The sequence below is a fragment of the Salmo salar genome, chromosome 18 (genome assembly GCF_965601325.2).
Source record: "Salmo salar chromosome 18, fSalSal1, whole genome shotgun sequence".
NCBI lineage: Eukaryota > Metazoa > Chordata > Actinopteri > Salmoniformes > Salmonidae > Salmo > Salmo salar.
In genome coordinates, this window is record NC_138308.1 from 4,984,827 (window position 1) to 5,010,954 (window position 26,128).

Here is a 26,128-nt window from a genome sequence, read left to right on the forward strand (position 1 = left end):
GTTGCACTTCCCCCAGCTCTACGACCACGGGTAAAACCTTACTGAGATGATCAATGTATTTGTTGCATTGTTGTATTGGCAGTTTCTTGCTTGTCGGCTTGGCAGAGTTACGCATGAATATTTCACAATAAAGTAGGCTAATGAAGGCAACAAATTGTTGCTTACTGGAACACCCAAAGTCATCCAATTGTTATAATAGGATATGAAGCAATAGCCTACCCCGCGTGCGGTCAACTATTTCAGGACAAGTATGGGGACTGGTCTTGATAAATCAATGAGATTTTTATTTTCACTTAATCTCCGTTTGGGAATTGGTTAACCTACAAGTAGGGTGTAGCCTACTCCCGACCGGTCACATTGTGCAGCGCCATATTTTCCTGAGGGTTTCATTTTCCTTGGAATAGAAACACCATAAAGAAAAAATCAAATTAATTATGCTATGTTTCTTCAAATCAATCCCATATACTATGTTTTACAAAACAGGTTTTAAATTCTCTAGTACAGCAATATTATAAACTGTCAAATGCTTCTCAAAGATGCCCTCTTGGGCCTCCCAAGTGGCGCAGTGGTCTTAGGAACTGCATCACAGTGCTAGCTGTGCCACTAGAGATCCTGGTTTGAGTCCAGGCTCTGTCCCATGACCGGGAGACCCATGGGGCGGCTCACAATTGGCCCAGTGTTGTCTGGGTTAGGGGAGGGTTTGGCCGGCAGGGATGTCCTTGTCCCATTGCGCTCTAGCGACTCCTGTGGCGGACCGAGCGCATGCACACTGACATGGTGGCCAGGTATATGGTGTTTCCTTCGACACATTGGTGCGACTGGCTTCCGCGTTTAGCGGGCATTATGTCAAGAAGCAGTGCGGCTTAGTTGGGTTGTGTTTCTGGGGATGCACAGCTCTCAACCTTTGCCTCTCCCGAGTCCGTACGGGAGTTGTAGCGATGAGACAAGACTGTAACTACCAATTGGATACCATGAAATTGGGGAGGAAAAGGGGTTTTAAAAAATGCCCTCTGGTGGTAAAACTAGCACTAACTAGCATTAATGGCAACAATGGCTGACACTCAAATAACGTGCCATAGAATTCTGCGGCAGCCCGCAAGGTGTGCTGCAGTATGACACAACTTTTAAAGGAAGAACCACTGTAGGTGTTGGGTTAGTTGGTGGTGCATTTTTTTCCCTTTCCATTTAAGTTTTTGTATCACAAAATGTAACGTGAGTGACCACACACTACCGCACAGTAGGTGGCGGCATGTACAAACAAAATGTATGAACGCCATGATACAAAATAAGAAAATGAAGACGAAGAAACAGAAGACAGATATTGCCCAAGATTTTTTATAAGTAACCCAAGATAGACAAAAACCTGTCGTGGGTAAAACGAGCAAGGAGGTGGGCAGAGCCACGAATGAGCTAGCAAGATCTTATTGGCGCGTTCCAGCATGTATTTGCATATTTCCGTTAGGGAAAGCCTACTATGTGAAGTGCTCCGTGTGCAATAACTCAATTCGCCCTTGCGTTTCTTCTAAAGAAAGCAAAAGTCAAAGTCTACAAAACTTAGTCCACTCTGTTCGTAACAGGTTATAGTTTTGAAAACAGAAAACTGTATTGAGATCAACTGTTTCATCGATGACAAAATTAGAGGAATTTCGGTCAAAATCCATCTCGCTCCATCTTCTCCCACTGTCGTCCACTGGGCTTCCTATCATCACCATATTTGGTAGTGAGTGGAAACGCCAACCAGATGCTTCACATTTATACATCCGGTAAAATATCTGTCTCATTGTTCTATCTGTTATATTACTGCTTGGCTGGGGAAGTGCCACGGTGTCCAACAGAGGTGAACGTAACAGTAGTTTATGTTGTAACAGTGGTTGTGAGATAGAGTCCACTGTGCGTTTTATTGTTTGCATTAATTTTCCTTCAAGGGTCATTATATGAAAACTCCAATCTGGATCGCGGCGCTAACAACAGGAAGAAGATAGAGGAATTCTCTAGGTCTTCTCGTGACAAACTGGTCCAGTCGAAGAACAAAATGTTCTCCAAATTTACATCGATTCTACAGCACGCAGTCGAGGCGGTGAGTTTTTCATTTATGTGGAAGATGTCAAACCTCTGGAAGAAAGGTTCAATCGAGGTCGGGGACAATTGGGCCTAACTGGATGTTCTATTGAAGTTAACCACGTAACTGTTAGCGGATGCCAGCTAGCTTTGCCAGATGTGATCGTAGGTGCTGCTAACGCTAACAACAGAGGTGTCCAACAAAGCCTAACGTTGGCTAGCTAAAACTTTCGCTCTAGTTTCCGGTCTTATTTTACTTCATATTAAGCAATGTGATTGAAATAATTAGCTAAAGCTGTTAGCTACATTGCCCTGATTATGGCCGGGCTAGCTAACGTTATCTAGCTAGCAAGCTAATGTTTACATCTCTGCAATCTGTAAAAAAAAAAAAAAAAAAAAAAAAAAGAAGCTTTTATTGGGTATGGTCTAATTGAGTCAACACCCCAGAAAACAAATCTAAGTTTAGCTTTCCTAAGTAACTACGTTAGCCCAAAGGTCGGCATATAAGTTATTTTTGTCTGTTTGTCAAAGCTGGTTAACTCGTGAAACCTGCATTGTATACCCCTCTGACCTTTTAACGTTACCATACGGGGTTCACGTCAAGCGAGAAAGGCTAATTAATTGTTGTGATGTACATGCGAGTCTAGTTAGTCGGATGCTGAACGTTTTCATCTGCATTCAAACGTTAGCAAGGGTTGGATATCTGGTAGATTTCTCCACACCCTTGTTGATAAGATGACTTGTCGGCGTTGCGCAAACGAGATTGACTACTATATATATATACTGTTATAAGACACTACATTTGGGGGCCACAAGAAGTAGGCCGACATGTCCAATGTGCAGAGAGAGTGAAAAGATCTGCTCAAGTAGATTACATGTTTGTGCATCTTGCCTAGTCAAGAGTCTGGTTGCTTTACACACAGACTGGCAGTAGGCCTGTAGTAAAGATTGCTAAACCAATTAATCAGACACTGGTTAATCAGACAATATTGTGTGATAAACATGGTTTTGATTTCGTTTATTTTTCTGTTTCAGCTTGCGCCTTCACTGCCCTTGCAGGAGGACTTTGTTTATCACTGGAAAGCCATCACACATTACTACATAGAGACATCAGGTAAGACCAATGAACAACACTTAATAGACATCAAGTATGAGTTTCAAATCACTGTAAACAGACATGGAGTAGAGCTATGTTATCAATTATTTAATACCTGTAACGACAATGTAATTTCAAAGCAATATTTGTTTGTTTATTTCTTCTGTGTCAGATGACAAAGCACCTGTGACAGACACCAACATCCCGTCCCATCTGGAGCAGATGCTGGACATCCTGACGCAGGAGGAGTCAGAGAGAGATTCTGGAGAGACTGGGCCCTGCATGGAGTACCTGCTGCACCACAAGATCCTAGAGACCCTCTTCACCCTGGGCAAGGCTGACGTAAGGGGAACAATGCCCTTTTCACACTATCATGCCAACTCAAACCACACTGAACTGGCTCTGACATTTTCTTTTCACATTGTTCCTTTCAGCAACTTGGGTGGATGTGTAACCAGGCGAGCACAGTACAGCAAGACTTTGCTCAGTAGTGTGAAAAAAGTAAAAAGACCTCACTGCATTCTGTTGGATAGTTAGCCTATACCAAATCATGTTAGAAAGACCAGATAAGGTATGAAAAGTACCATGGTGTTTCTTAATCTATTGGTGTTGTTTTGTCTCCATCAGTGTCCTCCGGGAATGAAGCAGCAGGTTCTGAGTTTTTACACCAAGCTGCTAGGACGCATTCACCAGCCTCTTCTGCCCCACATCAATGTCCATAGACCTGTACAGGTGAGATCCAAGACGTTTTACTTTGTAGATATGGATCGTTTTAACACATGGATGTGTTTACTATGTAGATGTCATTTGTACACTGTTTCAGTGTGAAGTAGTGTGTCTCTCTGGTTGTCTCCTCAGAAACTCATCCGTCTGTGTGGAGAGATCCTGGCTGCTCCCACAGAGAACGAGGAGATCCAGTTCCTCTGCATTGTCTGTGCCAAACTAAAGCAGGACCCCTACCTCGTTAACTTCTTCCTGGAGGTAAGTATGATGTCCATAAGATGCTACCATAACAGAGACGGCAGGGTTGTCTTCATTGGGCACCAAATGCTCTGAAATTGATTAAAATAGAAAGGTACTATCTGTACTTATCAAAAAAACTAAATTTGGCTGATTTTTTTCATGTTGTAAAACGTTTTGTTAGTGTGCCTTAATGAAAACGAGTCAGGACGTTTCAGTAAGGAGACTTGAGAGACAGCTGAACTGATGTCACACAGTTTGAATCCTTCAATCATTTTTTTTTCTTGTATCTCCTGGTTCACAGAATAAAGTGAAGAGACCTGACCCAAAGAGGCCCTGTGTAGAGGGGGTTAGGGAGGACTTGGCTTCACCAGACACAGGTCAGCCCCAGGCAGAGGGACAGGCAGCTGAATCACCTGAGGAGCCCAAGTCTGCTGCTGCCCAGTCCAACAACAACAACGTCAACAACTACAACATAGTCACGTCTCTCCTCAACCTCACCAAGAGTCCGGTCAGTACCTCCTCATACCACAGATCTGAGACCAGGTTACTCATACCACACTGATGATTGATATAGTCTGTTTTGATTTGAGGTTGCAGTGGGAATAGGCTTAGTGGTGTTTTTAATGTAGCTTGAACTGTGTTTGAGTAGCATCTATATTCATGCTTTCCTCTCTCTCTGTCTCTCAGGATGGCAGGATAGTGGTGAAGGCATGCGAGGGCCTCATGCTGCTGGTCAGTCTGCCTGAGCCGGCCGCGGCCAAGTGTCTGACGGAGAACACTGAGCTCTGTGAACTCTTGACTGACAGACTGTCAGCCTTCTACAAGGCTCTCCCCATGTCCATGGATCCCCTGGACATTGAGACAGTGGAGTCAGTCAACTGGGGGTGAGGCTTTGCTGTCCACTCATCAAGCTACCTCTGCTTTGTCAGAGAGACAGTGTCTTCAGAAAGTATGCACACACCTTGGATTTTCCAAATTTGGTTGTTACCGCCTGAATTTAAAATGGATTCAATTTAGATTTTGTGACACTGGCCTACACACAATATCCCAGGTTTACAAATTCATAAAAAATGTCAAAGCTGAATATTCTTGAGTCAATGAGTATTCACCCCTTTGTTATGGCAAGCTAAATCAGTTCTGGAGTAAAGTCACATAATAAGTTGGATGGACACACTCTGTGTGCATTAAGTGTTTAACATACATTTTGAATGACTACCTCATTTAGGTTCCATACGCAATTATTTGTAAGGTCCCTCAGTCAAGCAGTGAATTTCAACCACAAAGACTAGGGAGGTTTTTAAATGCCTCGCAAAGAAGGGCACCTATTGGTAGATGGGTACAAATAAAAAAGCAGACATTTAATATCTCTGAGCATGGTGAAGTTATAAATTCTGCTTTGGATGGTGCACCCAGTCACCCCAAAGATACAGGCGTCCTTCCTAACTCAGTTGCCGGAGAGGAAGGAAACCGCTCAGGGATTTCACCATGAGGCCAATGTTGACTTTTTTAAAACAGTTACAGAGTTTAATGGCTGTGGTAGAACTGAGGATGAATCAACTAACCTAAATGACAGAGTGAAAAGAAGGAAGCCTGTACAGAATACAAATATTCCAAAACAAGCATCCTGTTTACAATAATGTCCTTAACTGTTAAGGACAGCCGTTCCGCCTGCGGAACCCCTAGCCAACAGCCAATTGCATCGCACGGCGCGAAATACAAAACCAACTAAAATACCACAATTAAATTTTCTCAAACAATCAACTATTTTACACCATTTTAAAGATAAGACTCTCGTTAATCTAACCACATTGTCTGATTTCAAAAAGGCTTTACAGCGAAAGCAAAACATTAGATTATGTCAGGAGAGTACCCTGCCAAAAATAATCACACAGCCATTTTCAAAGCAAGCATATATGTCACAAAAACCAAAACCACAGCTAAATGCAGCACTAACCTTTGATCTTCATCAGATGACATGTTTTGTTCAATCAAGTTCATATTTATATCAAAAAACAGCTTTTTACATTAGCATTTGATGTTCAGAACTAGCATACCCACCGCAAACTTCCGGTGAATTTACTAAATTACTCACGATAAACGTTTACAAAAAACATCATTATTTTAAGAATTATAGATACAGAACTCCTTTATGCAATCGCGGTGTCAGATTTTAAAATAGCTTTTCGGCGAAAGCACATTTTGCAATATTCTGAGTAGATAGCTCGGCCATCACAGGCTAGCTAATTTGACACCCACCAAGTTTGGTGCTCACTAAACTCAGAATTACTATAAGAAACATTGGATTACCTTTGCTGTTCTTCGTCAGAATGCACTCCCAGGACAACAAATGTTATTTTGGGTCGAAATAATCCATAGTTATATTGAAATGGCTCCGTTTTGTTCGTGCGTTGAGGTCACTATCCGAAGGGTGACGCGCGGGTGCATTTCGTGACAAAATTAAAAAAAAATATTCCATTACCGTACTTCGAAGCATGTCAAACGCTGTTTAAAATCATCATTTTATGCTATTTTTCTCGAAATATAGCTATAATATTCCAACCGGTCGACGTTGTATTCATTCAAAGACTGGAAGAACAACAGACTCAACAACATACTCAACAGACATGTCACCCGTTGAGCATGTTTGGGATGCTCTGGATCGACATGTACGACAGCGTGTTCCAGTTCCAGCCAATTTCTAGCAACTTCACACAACCATTGAAGAGGAGTGGGACATTCCACATGCCACAATCAACAGCCTGATAAACTTTATGCGAAGAAGACATGTCACACTGCATGAGGCAAATGCCCAGTCATGTGAAATCAATAGGGCCTAATTTATTTATTTCAATTAACTGATTTCCTTATATGAACTGTAACTCAGTAAAATCTTTGAAATTGTTGCGTTTAAATTTTTGTTCAGTATAAATTACAATCTGCTGCTGATGGAGCTCATGAGCTGGGCCTCTGTGTATGTCTGTGTAACAAAAAAAACATTAGGAACACCTTCCTAATATTGATTTGCCCTCAAAACATCCTCAATTTGTCGGGGCGTGGACTCTACAAGGTGTCGAAAGCGTTCCACAGGGATGCTGGCCCATGATGACTTCAATGCTTCCCACAGTTGTCAAGTAGGCTGGATGTCCTTTGGGTGGTGGACCATTCTTGATACACACGGGAAATGGTTAAGTGTGAAAAACCCAGCAGCATTGCAGTTCTTGACACACTCAAACTGGGGCGCCTGGCACCCACTACCATACCTCGTTCAAAGGCACTTAAATCTTTTGTCTTGCCCATTCATCCTCTGAATGACACACGTACACAGTCCATGTCTCAATTGTCTCGAGGCTTAATAATTCTTCTTTAACGTGTCTCCTCCCCGTCATCAACACTGATTTGAAGTGGATTTAACAGGTGACATCAATAAGGGATCATAGCTTTCACCTGGTCAGTCTGTCATGGAAAGAGCAGGTCTTCCTACTGTTTTGTACATTCGGTGTATAGCACAACTTTGGATTTCACCCCTATCTCAAAACGGAGTGGTTTTGACCATTTGGAAGTTTTTACAGGGAGATCTTCTCCTCGCGCTTCAGCCATGCAGTGCGCCTCGAAATGATCAACTTTTCCCTATATACTGTATGTAAAAATGACCATATACACTGATTGTTTAAAGCTAAACTACCAAAACTATTGCTGATGGTGAACCTGGACAATCCAAATAAAGTCTATTGTAAGCCCCATTCAGCAGGTATAGCCAGATGAGAGTTGGCTCCTGTAGCTTACTTTTATTCTGGTAAAACACCATTTTCAACAGCACATAGATAGCAATAACCTAGCAAATTACATTGGTTGTCACTCAAGTAGTAAAGCCTAAAATCACGTAAGCCATTTTTGCGTTTGAATGCTGAAGGTGCTGCGCAGATGTGCAAGATCAGGAACAGGCCGCCTACCTCGTCTTGGTCAGCGCGCAAAACTGGGCACGGTGTGCAGTTTGAATAGGCTACTGATATTGCCTGGTGGTGTTTGGCACATATGCCAAATTAATTGTAGATCAATGACTGTCAACGCAGTTACATGCAGTTCAACACTGAAAGAGCGGACGCATCAGTTGTCACAAAATATGAGCTATTTTAGGAAGGTACAAAGAATGTAATATGAGCAAACAATTTAGTGAACTGCCGATTCAAACATTACGAATCTGTTTTCTGTTCAATGCATGCTACATTTGGATCGGTTTAGTTTAAATCAGTTTGGGGTCAGCAGACCGATGAAAGATCTTTAAACATTTGAATCGGGGACCGATGCGTATTGGTAAATTGTTACATCCCTAGAAAATTGGTTGTAATTGACTGTAATGATTTTATCAATGCTAACCCTGTTTTAGTTGCACTGGACACTTAACAAACTACATTAGACCCCATCAAACTAAAGCTCCGCTGAGAGAAACCTATGGCCATACACTGGCCTCAATTCAGAATATAAATATTTCATGATTCCTCTGTTAAAACACAACAAATATCTATAGCCAAGTTAAGACAACTATAGAATGAATATGCATCTTGATCAATTAAGAATCGGCATCAGAAAAGTATAATATCTAATTGTGTCTGTTGCAGACTGGATGTGTATAACATGAAGGATGATGCTGCCATCTTCACTGGGAAGCGAGCACTCATTTCCTTCTTATCTTGGCTCGACTACTGCGACCAGCTCATCAAAGAGGCTCAGAAGGTAATGAGCAACAACACTGACTCACCATTGACTGGAAGATTCTTTAAATAGTACACGGACTTGTTAGAATTTAATTAAGCAAAAACATAAGAGAATACAATTAGCTATATATACAAGACTCACAAAGACTTACATTACGTACATCTATAGTTTTTATATCAAAGTGACTTTGAGTAATGAAACATTTCTTGGGTCTTGTACCCTAAGACGGCGGCTGCAGTGTTGGCTAAAGCAGTGAGAGAGAGGTTCTTTGTGGCGGTCATGGAGCCCCAGCTGATGCAGACGTAAGTCCCTATTCAGAGGAACACTCGTAGGTGCCTCTCTTCGTTTGAATGTGTATGTATGTCTGCCCCTGACTAGATCCATTGACAATGAAAGATGACAATGTATAATGCTGTGTCAGTGGATGACAGTGTCCCTTCTGTCCACTGTTTAGGTCGGAGGTGGGCATCCTGACCTCCACGGCTTTGCTTAACAGGATCATCCGCCAGGTGACCTCGGAGGCCTTGCTGCAGGACATGGTCTACTTCCTCCTAGGGGAGGAGAAAGGACCAGAGACCCTAGCCAGCATTGCCCAGAACCCCCTCCGACACAGACTCATAGAGCACTGTGACCACCTGTCAGATGAGGTGACCACCCATATTCATGCATAATACACTGTTATCTACACCTTGATACACACGCCTCAGGTGGTTGGGTTCGACATGGGACAAATATACTGTATTTTTCCAATGTGATGCTACGGAAGTAGAGAAGACTGTTTGGTCTCCTATTCAAATCAATGCCCCAACGTGTTATATTTTAGCGCGAATGCTGCTCCTTCATGGAACTCTCTGTCAGCGAAGTCTTTTGTCCGGGCACCCGCCAGTCTGTTCGTGCTCTCCCACCACATTGGCTGAGAAAAATCAGGCTGGTGGTTTTGGCAGGGAAACTCAATTTAACCTGGGTAAAAACAGTCTTATACCTAGTAGCCTTGTTATAGTGATACTTCCTATGCTCTGCATTCTCTGCCTTCCTTTTAGACAGAATAAATAAAACCGGGTTGGGTGAATAAATTGGAAAATGTCATCCATCCGTAGAAGTTTTAATGAGATTTTAGTCAGGGTTATGGAATATCTGTGGTACACTACTAAGAAGAAAAGGTGGAGGAGTATCTGGTGGGTCCTTTACTAGTGGTGGGTATGTGCTTGGTTCAAATGTGCCAACATCACTGTCATTGGGAGCATTACCACTGTCAATAGGAATAGCCTCCCTAGGAGTGTAGCGGGTTTGGGAGAAGACCGTTTTGCCATTCTCGTAGATGAATGAATAAATGTAAAACATGCGCATATTCAATTTAAGAAACAGAAACTGAAAGAAAATATATTTCAACCTTGTAAAAAAAATTAAAATAAATCTATTTGCACAGGTAGGATAGTGTCCAGACAATTGTGAGCTGATTTACCATTAGGCTTGGTGTGAATGTTCTGACGCTTAATTCTAATCAATCATCCCATCGACCCCTTATGAGCCATCAGCGGGACAAAAGTATTGCTCAGTCTATGAGATGGTTCGCTAATAATGGCAGCACCAATTTATCAAATGTTCATGTGATATTTTACAGTTTTCATAGGCATACAAATCCAAAATATTGTATGCGATTGCAAAATTGAATGCTTTTAACTGAAATAGTCACTTAACTTGCATGGTTCTCAATATGCATAGGCTAATAGGGCTACTTGTTGGCTGCACATTGGGTATCCAGCTGTTTAGTCATGCATAGGGTTGTTTTCAACTATCATCAGCTGATCCAGGAATTATTTTTCTGAATGACAGTCAAGTACGAGGTTGATATTCTGGATGAAACGGGAATTGTGGGTGATTTTTCTTCTTTTTTTTTATTCAGCAAAGGATTGGAAGATATTTTCCACTTGCTGGAGCTGGACCATGTTTTAGACTCACAATTAGTGCCAGCATGCTGCTGTGGACAGTGCCAATGATAATCACAAAAGCCAGCTAGCTGTCTACAGTGTAAAAAACATAGGATTGTGAGTTTGGTTCATTTACACTCAACTTTGAATTTTAGATTGAGTAAACATACAATTCAACTTGAGAATTTATTCGACCTTATTTGCGTATTTCCCAGTGTGCCTTGCCTCAAATGAATTGCAGTTACCACCCATGACTGTATTTGTTAGCGACAGATACATGTTTGTTCTATTCAATGGCTTTCAGTCCTGTAGCCTTCACTAAGTGTGTCTAATAATAATGTATTACATTTGTAAAGAATAAAGTGCTTTTCCTTATACATACATCATTATACATGCATAAAATAAAAATAGAAAATACACTGAGTATAGAACATTAGGAAGACCTGCTCTTTCCATGACATAGCCTTCACCTGGTCAGTCTATGATCCCTTATTGATGTCACCTGTTACATCCACTTCTATCAGAGTAGATGAAGGGGAGGAGACGGGTTAAAGAAGGATTTTGAAGCATTGAGAAAATTGAGACATGGATTGTGTATGTACGCCATTCAGAGGGTGAATGGGCAAGACAAAATATTGAACTGCCTTTGAATTGGGTATTGTAGTAGGTGCCAGGCGCACCAGTTTGTGTGTCAAGAACAGCAACGCTGCTGGGTTTTTAATGCTCAACAGTTTCCCATGTGTAACAAGAATGGTCCACCACCCAATGGACATCCAGCCAACTTAACACAACTGTAGGAAGCATTGAAGATCCTACATCTGTACTGCATTTAGGCCTATTGGACATCAATGCCAAAGCACTAACCCCAGTGTAAACGCATGTCACACGAATGGGCATTACAGGATGTCCAAATTGTCATGAATAAGTTAAGTGCGCTGTCCCCGTATTTTGATGTGTTACCATGACAACTGGCCTCAGACATTGTATCATCATAAAGGAGCCTAAATGCTTTGCCATTATATTTCTCTTCTCATAAAGACCTCATTGGATTAGAGCCATACCAATCCATATAGCTGCGGGAGGTAGGAGTGCTGAGGGTGCTCCAGCACCCAATATAGCCATCTGCAGCACAGGCAAAAATGTTTTTCCACCCCCCAGCCAACTTGACACAAGTGTGGGAAGCATTGGAATCAACATAGGCCAGCATCCCTGTCGAAAGTTTTCGACACCTTGTAGATGCCGGGTCCGATGCCATTTACGGCTTTATAGATGAGGCGGATAATTTTATAGTCAATTCTTTGAGAAACAGGTAGCCAATGGAGATCAGCAAGGATGGGGTTGATGTGGGCAGACTTTTTTTGTTTGTGTCAGAATCCTTGCAGCACTGATTTTGGATGAGCTGTAGTTTATGAATTGAATTTGCAGGCAGGCCCCGAAGTACTGTGTTCCCATAATCAATTCTGGACAAAATGAATACATGGATTAGCTTTTCTGCTTCAGATGTGGTGAGAGACAGTCTTAGGCGGGAGATGTTCTTCAGATGAAAGAATGACGTTTTACAGATGTGACTAATGTGGTCATTGAAGGAGAGAGCAGGGTCGAATTTCACACCCAAATTAATGATGACTGAGGAGAGGGGGATGATGTGGCCATTTATGACAGGGCAGATGCTGGCAGGAGTTGATCTGCTGGGGGGGTGCCTATCAGCATTGCTTCTGTCTTGCTGCTGTTGAGTTCTAGGAAGATGTTCTGCATCCAAGATTTTACCTCTTCCAGACAGTTGGACAATGTTAACAGAGCAGATGTGTCAGGTTTTGTCTTAATGGACACCTTTGTGTCGTCTGCATAGCAGTGGAATTTGACACTTGTCTGAAGATCTGGCCAAGTGGGAACATGTAGGAAGAGGATAGGTCCTAACACTGACCCTTGTGGGTCACTGCAAGGGTCTTGCCTCTCCGAGGGTGATGTACTGTTTGCGGTTAGAGAGGTAGGAACTGAACCAGTTTAGGGTGGTCCCACAGATGGCAGTGTGCTCTCTGAGGCGCGATCTACTGTGTCAAAAGCCGCACTGAGGTACAGAAGAACCAAGATGGTGGGGGATCCTGTATCTGCAGCCATGAGCATGTCATTGACAACCTTCACCAGGGCTGTCTCAGTACTGTGCATGGGCCTGAAGCCAGACTGAAGCGCCTCATAAAGATGGATAGCACTGAGGTGTGATTGAAGCTGAGTTGCCAATATCTTCTCCAGGACTTTACATAAAAATGGAAAGTTGGAAATAGGCCTGTAGTTTGAGAGGTCTTGGTCAAGGGATGGTTTCTTGAGCAAAGGGGTGATGGAAGAGATTTTGAACAGTGACGGAACATGCCCTGTGTGGAAGGACTTGTTGAACAGGTTGGTTACAAACTGGATGAGAGCAGCTGATCATGTTTTAAACAGTGATGTTGAAATAGGGTCGAGGGTGCCACTGGTAGTTTAGAAAAAGTATTTGATCCCCTGCTGATTTTGTACGTTTGCCCACTGACAAAGAAATGATCAGTCTATAATTTTAATGGTAGGTTTATTTGAACAGTGAGAGACAGAATAACAACAAAAATATCCAGAAAAACACATGTCAAAAATATTATAAATTGATTTGCATTTTAATGAGGGAAATAAGTATTTGACCCCCTCTCAATCAGAAAGATTTCTGGCTCCCAGGTGTCTTTCATACAGGTAACGAGCTGAGATTAGGAGCACACTCTTAAAGGGAGTGCTCCTAATCTCAGCTTGTTACCTGTAAAAAAGACACCTGTCCACAGAAGCAATCAATCACTCAGATTCCAAACTCTCCACCATGGCAAAGACCAAAGAGCTCTCCAAGGATGTCAGGGACAAGATTGTAGACCTACACAAGGCTGGAATGGGCTACAAGACCATCGCCAAGCAGCTTGGTGAGAAGGTGACAACAGTTGGTGCGATTATTCGCAAATGGAAGAAACACAAAAGAACTGTCAATCTCCCTCGGCCTGGGGCTCCATGCAAGATCTCACCTCGTGGAGTTGCAATGATCATGAGAACAGTGAGGAATCAGCCCAGAACTACACAGGAGGATCTTGTCAATGATCTCAAGGCAGCTGGGACCATAGTTACCAAGAAAACAATTGGTAACACACTACGCCATGAACCGTGAAGGACTGAAATCCTGCAGCGCCCGCAAGGTCCCCCTGCTCAAGAAAGCACATATACATGGCCGTCTGAAGTTTTCCAATGAACATCTGAGTGATTCAGAGGACAACTGGGTGAAAGTGTTGTGGTCAGATGAGACCAAAATGGAGCTCTTTGGCATCAACTCAACTCGCCGTGTTTGGAGGAATGCTGCCTATGACCCCAAGAACACCGTCGAACATGGAGGTGGAAACATTATGTTTTGGGGGTGTTTTTCTGCTAAGGGGACAGGACAACTTCACCGCATCAAAGGGACTATGGACGGGGCCATGTACCGTCAAATCTTGGGTGAGAACCTCCTTCCCTCAGCCAGGGCATTGAAAATGGTTTGTGGATGGGTATTCCAGCATGACAATGACCCAAAACACACGGCCAAGGAAACAAAGGAGTGGCTCAAGAATAAGCACTTTAAGGTCCTGGAGTGGCCTAGCCAGTCTCCAGACCTTAATCCCATAGAAAATCTGTGGAGGGAGCTGAAGGTTCGAGTTGCCAAACGTCAGCCTCGAAACCTTAATGACTTGGAGAAGATCTGCAAAGAGGAGTGGGACAAAATCCCTCCTGAGATGTGTGCAAACCTGGTGGCCAACGACAAGAAACATCTGACCTCTGTGATTGCCAACAAGGGTTTTGCCACCAAGTACTAAGTGATGTTTTGCAGAGGGGTCAAATACTTATTTCCTTCATTAAAATGCAAATCAATTTATAACATTTTTGACATGCGTTTTTCAGGATTTTTTGTTGTTGTTATTCTGTCTCTCACTGTTCAAATAAACCTACCATTAAAATTATAGACTGATCATTTCTTGGTCAGTGGGCAAACGTACAAAATCAGCAGGGGATCAAATACTTTTTTCCCTCACTGTAGGGCTATGGGCTAGGCTACAAGAGGTGTGTGACTATGATTTTAAAAGGTTCCTTGCATTTCAGGTGAAGCTGGTTGAGAGAATGCCAAGAGTGTGCAAAGCTGTCAAAGCAAAGGCTGGCTACTTTGAAGATTCTCAAAAATAAAATATATTTTGATTTGTTTAACACTTTTTTTTGGTTACCACATGATTCCATATGTGTAATTTCATAGTTTTGATGTCTTAATTATTATTCTACAATGTAGAAAATAGTAAAAATAAAGAAACCCTTGAATGAGTAGGTGTTCTAAATCTTTTGACTAGTACTCTATGTAAATGTTATATTTAAGTTTGAGATATATATGTATGTGTGTGTGTGTGTGTGTGTGTGTATATGTATGTGTATATATGTGTGTGTGTGTATATATGTGTATATGTATGTGTATGTCAACTTTTTTACGGCATTGTGTGTAGATTGATGAAGGGGGAAAAACAATTGAGTACGTTTTGGAATAAGGATGTAACGTAACAAAATGTGGAAAAAGTCAAGCGGTCTGAATACTTTCCGAATGCACTGTACATTTTACATTTGAATCATTTGGCAGACGCTCTTATCCAATTACATTTGACTTCAGTAACATTCATAGCTGACTCAACCTATTTATACATTTTTGTAATACAGTAGTAGCCTACATGCTTGTTGTAACTAATAATGGCTGATACTGATCACAAAGGATGGATGGCCCAGCGGCCGCTTGAGAACTCTCAGGTGGAGCACGTGTTGCCTGGGTTTGTTTACAAAAAAGTAAAATTGTCACCCTGACATATACACAAATGACATAACTGAGTCTTGCTTTAAACCGCTAAAATGACACCCAGAAGTGACCACGTGTCCTGCTTTAAATTTGTGTCTCACGAACTCACTGTTGAAACGCAGTTCCTTTCTTTGTGCTCATAGCCTCCAAATATGTTTCCCACAGATCAGCATCATGACCCTGCGTCTGTTTGAGCACCTGATCCAGAAGCCCAACCAGCACATCCTCCACAGTCTGATGCTACGCAGCCTGGAGGAGAGGAACTACCTGGAGAACAAGCCCCAGGAGGAGAGGGAGCCCGTGGAGAACGGCCAGCCCCACGACTTCATGTAAGGGATCCCTCCGCCGAGTCTGTCCTCTGGCTGCATGGGCTCTGGGGTTCTAACTATATAACTGCATTCAGAAATGAAGTGGAAATAAAATGAATAAAAAGTGTATTCCCTCATTAGGTGCCACAATACTTCACAGATGGTGTGTCCATAACTTGGAACCATGAATTAAATGGCAATGCACTACAACAACCACAAAAAAAATAACTTGAGCATAGCCATCATGGAATGTGAATATGAAATTAATTTGCATGGTTCCTCAGTATTTTGGGGCCTAGTCCCCCGTGACAGATTAAGCATTCACTGGCTTGGCCAGCGCGCCTGATGTGAGATTTTGTTCTTGGGGCTGAGATTAGTAGGGGAAACTAATGCAAATTCCATGGAATATCACTCCTTAATGAATTCTGCCTATTATCTTTTCAAACTGTTCACATTAAGACAAACACACAGCCCTAATAAGACAGGTTTCATATCCGTGTGAACTACTGTCTCTTTGAATTAGAAAATGCAATACCCACGCCTAGTATCCAAACATTAGGTTGAAATCCCCAACAATATGAAAGCATACAAGCATATTGTCAGAGACTCCTTCTTTTGATGTAAAATCACTAAGCTTATTGTAACCAATAACCTTAATGTAAAATGTAATACATTTTACATTGAATCTGCCAACGGATGTTTTGCTATGTCTTTCAGAGACCTTGAAGAGGACCCTCTGTTTGGCGACGACTTCTCTCCAGAGAACAGGTTGTCCAGCCCTGATTGGTTGAGCAACTCCCCAACACATAGTCCCTACCACGCTAAGCCTGATGGAAAGACAGAGGTCCACAAGATTGTAAACAGGTGTACAGTATTTCCTAGGAAACATGTGCCTTATCTTGTTACATATTTTAAACTTTCAGAAAGTAAGATACCTGCATCATATAACCCTATTATGTTTGCTTCAGTTTCCTGTGTTTGGTGCCTGATGAAGCCAAATCCTCGTCTCATGTGGAGGGAACGGGTTATGACACCTACCTAAGAGACGCACACAGACAGGTGAGTTCTCCAGGTCTCATGTTCCCTAGCTTCTAATTCACTGAACTCAGTAGAGATCTGGGTTGTGTTCATTAGGATGCACCGTTGGAAACCGTTTTGCACGTGTTTCTTATTGTTATATAAGTTCAGATAGTATCTCCCTGTGTCACTCGGTTTTGAACTGTTTGCTTCTGATTTGAGCCTACTGAACACGACCATGGATCTCTGATTTGTTACTAACACTGAATGGATGGCATGTTGTCTACCCAATGTCATAACTCAACATCATCATTGTCCTCATCTTTTCTTAGTTCAGGGACTACTGTGGGATCTGTCAGAGATGGGACTGGCGCGGCACCCCCAAGGCCATGGAGAAGTGTGACCTGGACAGTCCCTTCTTCGAGGGCCACTTCCTCAAAGTCCTCTTCGACAGAATGGGCCGTATTTTGGATCAGGTGAGTTTGAAGTCAAGGAAAGATCTCAGATTTCCAGAAGATTCTCTGTTAAAAGTGCTTCTTAGTCCAGGACTAGGCTTAGTCTGTGTCAGGAACACCGGCCCAGAATGTTCAGACGGGGTATCAATTGGATTAAACACTTAAATCTGCTTTCTGAGTTTAGCGATATTGTGGTAATCTAGACTCATCATGGTGTACCTGAGCTCACTGACTGTCCCTTCTCTAACCTCCAGCCTTATGATGTGAACCTGCATGTGACGTCAGTGCTGTCCAAGCTGTCTCTGTTACCCCACCCACACATGCATGAATACCTGCTGGATCCCTACATCAACCTGGGCCCCGGCTGCAGGTCCCTCTTCTCCGTCATCGTCAGGGTATGTTGAGGAATCAACATGAGCAGATACTCAGATACCTTCTATTGATCTCTCATGAATTGATATTGAAGTGATTGTAGTAAGGTAGTTAAGGTTGTGGGCCTATGGAGGAACAATTTTTGTTGAGTAGAGCCAATCTTGAGTATCAATTTAGTTAGGGCAATTTATGTTATAGTGACGTTTATGTAAACATAACAATTTCCTCAATAATCAGGTTTCCATCCAACCATTTTATGCGAGTCAAATATATGTCGGATAAAAAAATGTTATGACAGGCCTGATGGAAACATTTTCCGGTAAACTTTCCAAATGTCGACAAAACTAAATATGCGAGACAAGGTGTCAGTAAAATGAATTAATGTGAGAAATGTCGGTGGAAACGCTTTTATGCGCAAATATTTATATAATAACCATCATCAAAGTAAACTTGGAGTCACGCAATGACATGTTGTGTGGTCCTCCCACTACGAGTTGGTAAAAGCATGCAGTTTATCAAGCTACAAATTAAATAAGTTATGATGATCTTCACAGGGTGGTGAAAGTGCAAGGTGATGCGCTAGATGCTCCTTTCCAATCAATATTGAGGGTCTTATTCTGGTGACCTGACAAATTAAAACGATCTCATCATAATAATCATGTAGGCTATACGTGCGCTCTAGCCATTACTGTACCTGTGAGCTGTTGGCTACTAGATAACGCAAAGTTTTTTTGTGAGAGAACCCATCAGTAGAGTTGAAAATGCAATGGAAACCCATTTAACTTGTATTTTTTATTTGGCACATGGGAATTTAACTGCAAATGGTATTTTATATGTACTACGTCCTCACACAGCCTTTTATCTGCAACAAGTCAGTTTGATGGAAACATCTCTGGTGGGAAAATGTGCATATTGTTTTTATGCTTATTTTAGAATATTCGCATGAAAATCTCTTGCCAATTGGATGGAAACCCAGCTATTGTCAGTATTGAACCAGCTCTGAGCCTTTTATACTGTAACACTGATTTGCCCCTGTGCATTTCACTCTGTCAGGTGGTTGGGGACCTCATGTTGAGGATTCAGCGCATCCCAGACTTCACACCCAAACTCCTGCTGGTAAGAAAGAGACTGCTTGGCCTCGAACCAGAGGGTCTGAAGTAAGTACTCTGTGAAAGGTTTCTGTACTTCACAAAAGATAGTAAGATGTGTTGAATTCAGGTAGAAAATTGAATTCAGGTAGAAAATGTTTTTTATATGCTTTTCCCACATTTTGTTACATTACAGCCTTATTCTAAAATGGATACAAAAAGAAAAAAGAATCATCAATCTACACACAATATCCCATAATGACAAAGCGAAAACAGGTTTTTAGACAGTTTTTGCAAATATATATACACATTCAAAAGTTTGAGGTCACTTAGAAATGTCCTTGTTTTTGAAAGAAAAGCAATTTTTTTGTCCATTAAAATAACATCAAATTGATAAAAAATACAGTGTGGACATTGTTAATGTTGTAATTGACTATTGTGGAATAATGGAATATCTACATAGGCGTACAGAGACCCATTATCAGCAACAATCACTCCTGTGTTCCAATGGCACTTTGTGTTAGCTAATCCAAATTTATAATTTTAAAAGGCTAATTGATCATTAGAAAACCCTTTTGCAATTATGTTAGCACAGCTAAAAACTTGTTAGGATCACCACTTTATTTTAAGAATGTGAAATGTCAGAATAATAGAGAGTGATTTATTTCAGATTTTATTTATTTCATCACATTCCCAGTGGTTCAGAAGTTTACATACACTCAATTAGTATTTGGTAACATTGCCTTTAAATTGTTTAACTTGGGTGAAATGTTTCAGGTAGCCTTCCACAAGTTTCACACAATAAGTTGGGTGATTTTTTTTTTGTTGCCACATTCCTCCTGACAGAGCTGGTGTAACTGAGTCAGGTTTGTAGGCCTCCTTGCTCGCACACGCTTTTTCAGTTCTGCCCCCAAAATTTCTATAGGATTGAGGTCAGGGCTTTGTGATGGCCACTCCAATACCTTGACTTTGTTTTCCTTAAGCCATTTTGCTACAACTTTGGAAGTATGCTTGGGGCCATTGTCCATTTGGAAGACCCAGGTCAGACCCGGGTCAAAATTATTGAAACCCCTAAAGATTCTTAAAATGAAATTAGTCAAAAGTGTAGTGTGTTGTCCCATATTCCTAGCATGCAATGACTACATCAAGGGTGTGACTCTACAAACTTGTCGGATGTATTTGCAGTTAGTTTTGGTTGTGTTTCAGACGCAGAAGGTTGGTGGCACCTTAATTGGGGAGAACGGGCTTGTGGTAATGGCATGAGTTGAATGGTATGAAACACATGGTTTCCATGTGTTTGATGGCATTCCATTCGCTCCGTTCCAGCCATTATTATGAGCCGTCCTCCCCTTTAGCAGCCTCCACTGGTTTCAGATAATATGTTGCCCAATGGAAATGAATGGTAAATCATGTATTGTGTCATTTTGGAGTCATTCTTGTAAATAATAATATATGTTTCTTAACACCTCTACTTTAATGTGGATGCTACCATGATTATGGATAATCCTGAAATGAATCGCAAATAATCGTTATTATTTATTCGCGATTTGTCCAGGATTATCCGTAATCATGGTACAAAATGGTTTGTACTGAATGTTTCCCCAAAACTTTATTATAGGTTCTTGAACAGACTGCGGTACTTTTGCTCCACTTGGTGTGTGTGGCAGGGTGTGGCTTGAAACAATGAGTGACACATTTAAAGAGCAGTGGCCATGCTGACAGCATTCCCCAACCCTAAACCAACCCCTGTCCCTTCCCCTTTTCTGTGTAGCATTGACCACATAAACACATTTAAGCCTAGTTCAGGTAGACCGAAGTATTTGACTTGAAGGGGATGTGTTAAAATTTGACACTGTGCCTGCCTGGTCTTTCCTGTGTAGCATCGACCACATGACCCTGCTGGAGGGGGTGATTGTACTGGAGGAGTTCTGCAAGGAGCTGGCTGCCATTGCCTTTGTCAAGTTCCACGCATCTGCCTCCACCTCCCCCTAATCCAACCGGCCAGGCAGGTCAGGACTGGGGGGGGGGGGGGGGGGGCAGGATCAACAAACGACTGGTTACTTACCACTGGTCATCCCTAAAATAGATTGTGCCCCAAAGACATACTGTTAGCAGGACATGTTTCATCAAATGTCTTGGGACTACAGAGAAAGTATTTTGCCCCATGCCCTAACCAGAACAACAGTAAGGCTAGCAATCTGGGGCTAGATGCTTTCAGGGTGAGGAAGAGGATGTGTGGATGGATGCGGTAGGAGAGCGGACATTCTCAAGATGGTTTGAGCTGGGCAAGGCCTGCAGAGTCCCTGCGTGCTCTCTCTCTCTCTCTCTCTCTCTCTCTCTCGCCTTTCTCTGTCTTTCTTGCCAACCTAAACAAATATGATCACCCCTTCACTATGTGTGTCATAAGGAGAGAAATGTATTTTCTGTATGTGTGTATTAATTTAAGTTTTTTCAGACTCTGCTGTTTGTAAGCGTCAATGCCTTAGTGTTGGATTATTACGCCTTTTCAGTTACTCTTTCAGGAGATTGATTGTTTCCTAGTGAAACATTTTATCTTTAGCCCACATCTCTAATATATTCTTCTTCTGTCAGATTATCAATGTCAAATCACAAAAAATCTGTGGACAAGATAGCCCTTCTAATTAGCACCCATATTTCTTACCAAAATCAGGTAATTCACCCGATTCGTTAAAAGAAAAAAAGTACATACAATACAATGTAAAAAGTTCTAATTTAACAAACATTTTTTTATGGAGAAGTTCACTGTAGTGTCTGAGATAATAAGATACTAGTCACGGTGTGGCAGAAGTGGAAAGTCCCTGTATTTATTTTCAGTTTCTTTCAGGTTGCCTTTTTTAACTGTCAGATATGCATTTTTAAAGAAAGAAAACAATTTTTAACCTATTTAATAGAACACCCATTATATGGACTAATGGTAGACAAGGAACTCTCAATGCAACTTACTTTGCAGAAAATGTGTCAAGTTTTGAATTGTCCCTGACTAGTAAACTTCACTGTGGAGATGTTCGTGTTTAACATTGCTCAGGCTACCTACCGAACCATGTCAATGGTTGTCTGTTTCTTATTGTTTGCACCCTCAACCTCACTAGCAATGGGATAACATTATAGAGTAATGTGACATCACATTTTGTAGAATGTGGATCCTGAAAAACAAACTGGATTTGGACATGGACTTCTATGTACATTTGTACTCGTTACATATATCAGAATCTTTGCTTTCTTTTCGGAACTTCGTCGGCTTTTGAGGAAAGCGACACCGCTTATTTCTTCTTTTGCCTCTGTGACAATGTTATCGTTTAATACAGTAATCATTATTGCCGTTTCAAAATGTACTCTGCTACATTGTACACTTATGTTGTCTTTATCTGTGCTAGTGGCATGGCCATCTTTCAGCGATCTTACATTGAACACGTGTTGTTAATTACTTGTTTATTTATAGGAGGTAATCTTAATTTTGGGGTTGGGAGGTCCTCGAAGTGATCCTATTACGTAATTAATTCTGTTTTTGTTAGCTTACATTGTGGCATGTAGGCCTACATGTAAATGTATGGGAACACAGTACATGAATTTGATATGTTCCTTCATAAGCTACCATTTTATAAATGCAATTGGATACATACAGTTTGTTTCCATAGATGTATTTCATTTACCAATAGTATTGTTTTCCGGCATGGTCTTTGATGACGCAGAGGAAAGGACTCAAATTAATGTGCCCTTAATGTAAAAAAAAATATTGATGGAGGGACACTTGTGTGTTTTGTGTAGATTAGAAGATCGTGTAACCAGGGTTCGTTGCAAGTACCTGTTGGAGTAATTTTGTGGAGGTTGGACACTTACACTTAATTCTTTAATTGGTCGGAATTAGGGGACTACATGACATAACCGGTGCTGGGGATGTGTTGCTTGCCTGAACGCTTTGGGTTTGGACATGGATGGTGCCCAGTGTCTGTGTGTGGTTGTGTTATAGAGGATGAGTGTGTTGGTCTGTGAATGCTTGCTGTAGTACGCGTGCTGTAGTATGCAGGCTGGATGAATCTCCATGACTTCAGGAGTTGAAATACTTCAAATGGACACTGAACTTAGTGGCTAGAGCTGTTGTTCCTGCTAAGTTGACATAGCAAGTTGGCTTCTGGTTGTCTACCCTATACAGCACCTGGGGGAGTATGTCACAAAATAGGATCAACATGTTAGCCAGCTAACTTGTTTGAATGTTCTGGATAATTTTCTAGGAAGATATGGACATTAATTGATTCCACGAACATCCCATTTTACAGTTTTAGCTTTATAAATGAACCAGATAATACGTTAATTCATTTTTATTCAAGTTAGCTTTCTACCTTGGTTGTCCTGCATTGTAGTATACCCCTCTGGCCTAATTATGCAAACGTTTGCATGAAATCAGATTTGCACATTGTCTTCATTCTTGTTCATATGTTGTACATATACTAAAAAGCTTTTTTTAGTTTTAGATTTTTTTTTGTTTGTATCATGAACTCCAAAAAAATATTAGGATGCACCTTTCAGGAGTGACTTGTCTACTTTAATGGAAGAAAAAAAAAAATTCTTCTTAATCATGCACATTTTGTTATCAACGTTTCCAACCTTTCTGTACCTGTGTATATAGGCTATACATGTACAATAGTAATATTGCCAGGTGTAAATGCATGCATATCATTTATTGTAATTATGAAAGCAGCAGCTCTCTCCTAGCCTAGTACCAGATGGGTTTGTGCCTTCTGGCCAACTCCTATGGCCATTGTCACACTAATGACCATAGGAGTTGGGAAGACTGCACAAACAGATCAGGGACCAGGCTCTCTTCCCATCCATGATGATTTCTTAGCAGTCAGCACTTTGCTCCTCTTCTGAAGACACTGACAAGGAAATACAATGATGCCTTACTTCACACTATGACATTAATGGTTTCACTGCTTGGCTTGGGTTTGTTGGTTACACATTGGATGCTCGATTTGTGAAAGGCATACAGGGCTTGTATTTCCTTGTCTGGGTGCAAGAGTCTAGTATTCAAAAAATCTGATGCCAACTTAGTTTATTTTCCTGTTATGTATCCGCTTAGACCAATCACTGTATATCTTTGGTAAAAATGTTTGCTGCATTTAATTGTTAACCTCAAACTGGGTGTGAAATGGGTTATCTTTTTGGACTGTTTCTTGACCAGTATGATTTATTGTAATTAGTGCAATGGTATTTAAATGTAATATAAGTTGCATGCTCATTCCTCATCACGCCTCTTGATGCTTATGATCAGTGTTTCGAAAGTAACTATCGCTGACAGGGTGGGTTCTTTTCTGCAGTTTCTCTCATACACTCAGGGGCATCACGTTTTCATTCTCATCTGCCATTTCTGGTTTATGCGTGCTACTTTTCGGTGTGTATGAGAAATCATACAGGACATTATGGCTTCGTTTAAAATCTTCCGTCCCCAATAAAAATACAGCTTTATTCATCAAGTTGTTTGGTTGTTATTGTTGAATCAAATTAACAAATTGGATTATGGACAAAATGCATTCAAGGTTTAATTTGATTTTATTACAAAAGTTTTGTACATATGGTGATGTTTAGATTTGAAAGTACGAAAACAAAACTGCACAAAATAACCATTTATATTTTACCATGACTGCACTTCAATTTATTCATAATCTCCTTTTAAAAGTAAAAATATTTTTTTGAGATCCATTAGAAGGATCTGAGATAACAAGAAGTGTCAACTTCTAACCCACAAGACTTTGGTCGGGATTCCATCCAAAACCTCAATATAACGTGCTTGACACTAAAGAATTTCCAATTGAGAGGTCGAAATCTGAACAGCTGATCTTGAATGCGATCTCCGCAACATTGCCTACAAACACGATCGGCTTGAATCTCGGCCTTTGATTGCAAATTCCAAAAAAATAAAAGCATTGCATGAACTTGCTCAATACATTGTCAGCTCAGTCCATATATACACAAAAATATTCCACTGACTGGTGAAACAATTTCCTGGGATGGAAGAAATACATAGCTTTTACTGTACATTAAACTCAAGGTCCAAGGCTCTTGCGTGTAGGTTTGCAGAATAAACAGACGTTTCAATTCCCTTCATGAACATAAACCCACAACTATGAAAAAGAGGCACTGTGGTAGAAAAGAAATGGTGCTCTCACTATCCCCAATCCACCTTGGTAAAGTGGGTCAAATACCATTATTTCTCCAAATAAATACTATGAAGTGACACTTGATGGATATAAGGGCTTCCTTTAACTTGTGGGTTAACAGTAACTTTTAAGTACCCTTAAACCTCACTATTCTTCATGAACACAGTTAAACGAAAAATGTAAATTCCTAAGAAAATGCCAGTATAGCATGTTTAAATGGTTCAGAGGCAATATGACATTGTATAGATTTATTGGTTGATTGATCAACCATGTTATAAGCAGACCTGGGTTCATATACATAAGTTGTGCTTGATTGAGCCTGCCTGTTGTGATGGAACCAATATAAAAGTGCAAACCCCACCCACCTAGCATAATTAAGCACATGAATCCAGGTATGGTTATAAGGAGACTAACAAACCCTTCATACAGTACTGACACCTAGAAAATACCCTTTTTATTTCAGCTAAATGAGAATAGCAGAAAACCATTTGAGTTCAGTGTTTTATCCTGGCATTATGTCCAATTCTTAACCGACACAGGAGCTTGCTAGTGCCCTGCTAACAACTGCCCAGACTAGCGAAAATAACTTTCAGTAACCTACATGGCCATACAGGCACCAGTAGACGCAGTCCTTCAGCACTGTGACTGGCAAGGTGTGAAGAGGTCATTGTGGTTCACACTTAAATCTTTTGTCTTGCCCATTCACCCTCAATGGCACACATACACAATCCATGTATCAATTGTCTCAAGGCTTAAAATCCTTCTTTAACATGTCTCCTCACCTACATTGAAGTGACATCAATAAGGGATCATAGCTTGCACCTGGTCAGTGTATGTCATGAAAGAGCAGGTGTACATAGTGTATAAATAATTCATTTATTCTATATGCAAATTACTTGCATATACAAAACAACTATATGCCATCGCACAAACAGGCAAAAAAATACAATTTGATTCAATTAAAAAATAATGTAGATTTACAAATGTCTTTATAACCTCAAAGCCACCATACCCTTCCCATTTATAAATCCCACTTTTGCACACAAACATCTCTTTGGCTGACGTGTGGAGCTGCAGCACCTGCATCATG

The 26,128-nt window shown here is 41.1% G+C and overlaps 1 protein-coding gene across 1 annotated transcript; it reads left to right on the top strand.

Moving 5' to 3' along the window:
- Window positions 1-1,787: 1,787 nt before the first annotated feature.
- fhip2a (FHF complex subunit HOOK interacting protein 2) lies at window positions 1,788-24,350 on the top strand. Its single transcript, XM_082964679.1, has 18 exons — window positions 1,788-1,837; window positions 1,926-2,077; window positions 3,094-3,172; window positions 3,327-3,496; window positions 3,782-3,886; window positions 4,013-4,135; window positions 4,419-4,625; window positions 4,805-5,001; window positions 8,734-8,848; window positions 9,056-9,132; window positions 9,285-9,477; window positions 15,788-15,951; window positions 16,648-16,794; window positions 16,899-16,989; window positions 17,280-17,423; window positions 17,657-17,797; window positions 18,828-18,931; window positions 20,743-24,350. Exons 2-18 carry the CDS (start codon window positions 2,033-2,035, stop codon window positions 20,852-20,854), a joined length of 2,214 nt encoding a protein of 737 aa, XP_082820805.1. The 5' UTR covers window positions 1,788-1,837; window positions 1,926-2,032; the 3' UTR covers window positions 20,855-24,350.
- The last annotated feature ends 1,778 nt before the right edge of the window (window positions 24,351-26,128 follow it).

Coding starts and splice junctions, on each gene's coding strand:
- fhip2a (XM_082964679.1), top strand. CDS start 2,033: ATGTTCTCCAAATTTACATCGATTCTACAGCACGCAGTCGAGGCG. Junction 3,173..3,326: donor TTACTACATAGAGACATCAG/GTAAGACCAATG, acceptor CTTCTGTGTCAG/ATGACAAAGCACCTGTGACA. Junction 3,497..3,781: donor TCACCCTGGGCAAGGCTGAC/GTAAGGGGAACA, acceptor TGTCTCCATCAG/TGTCCTCCGGGAATGAAGCA.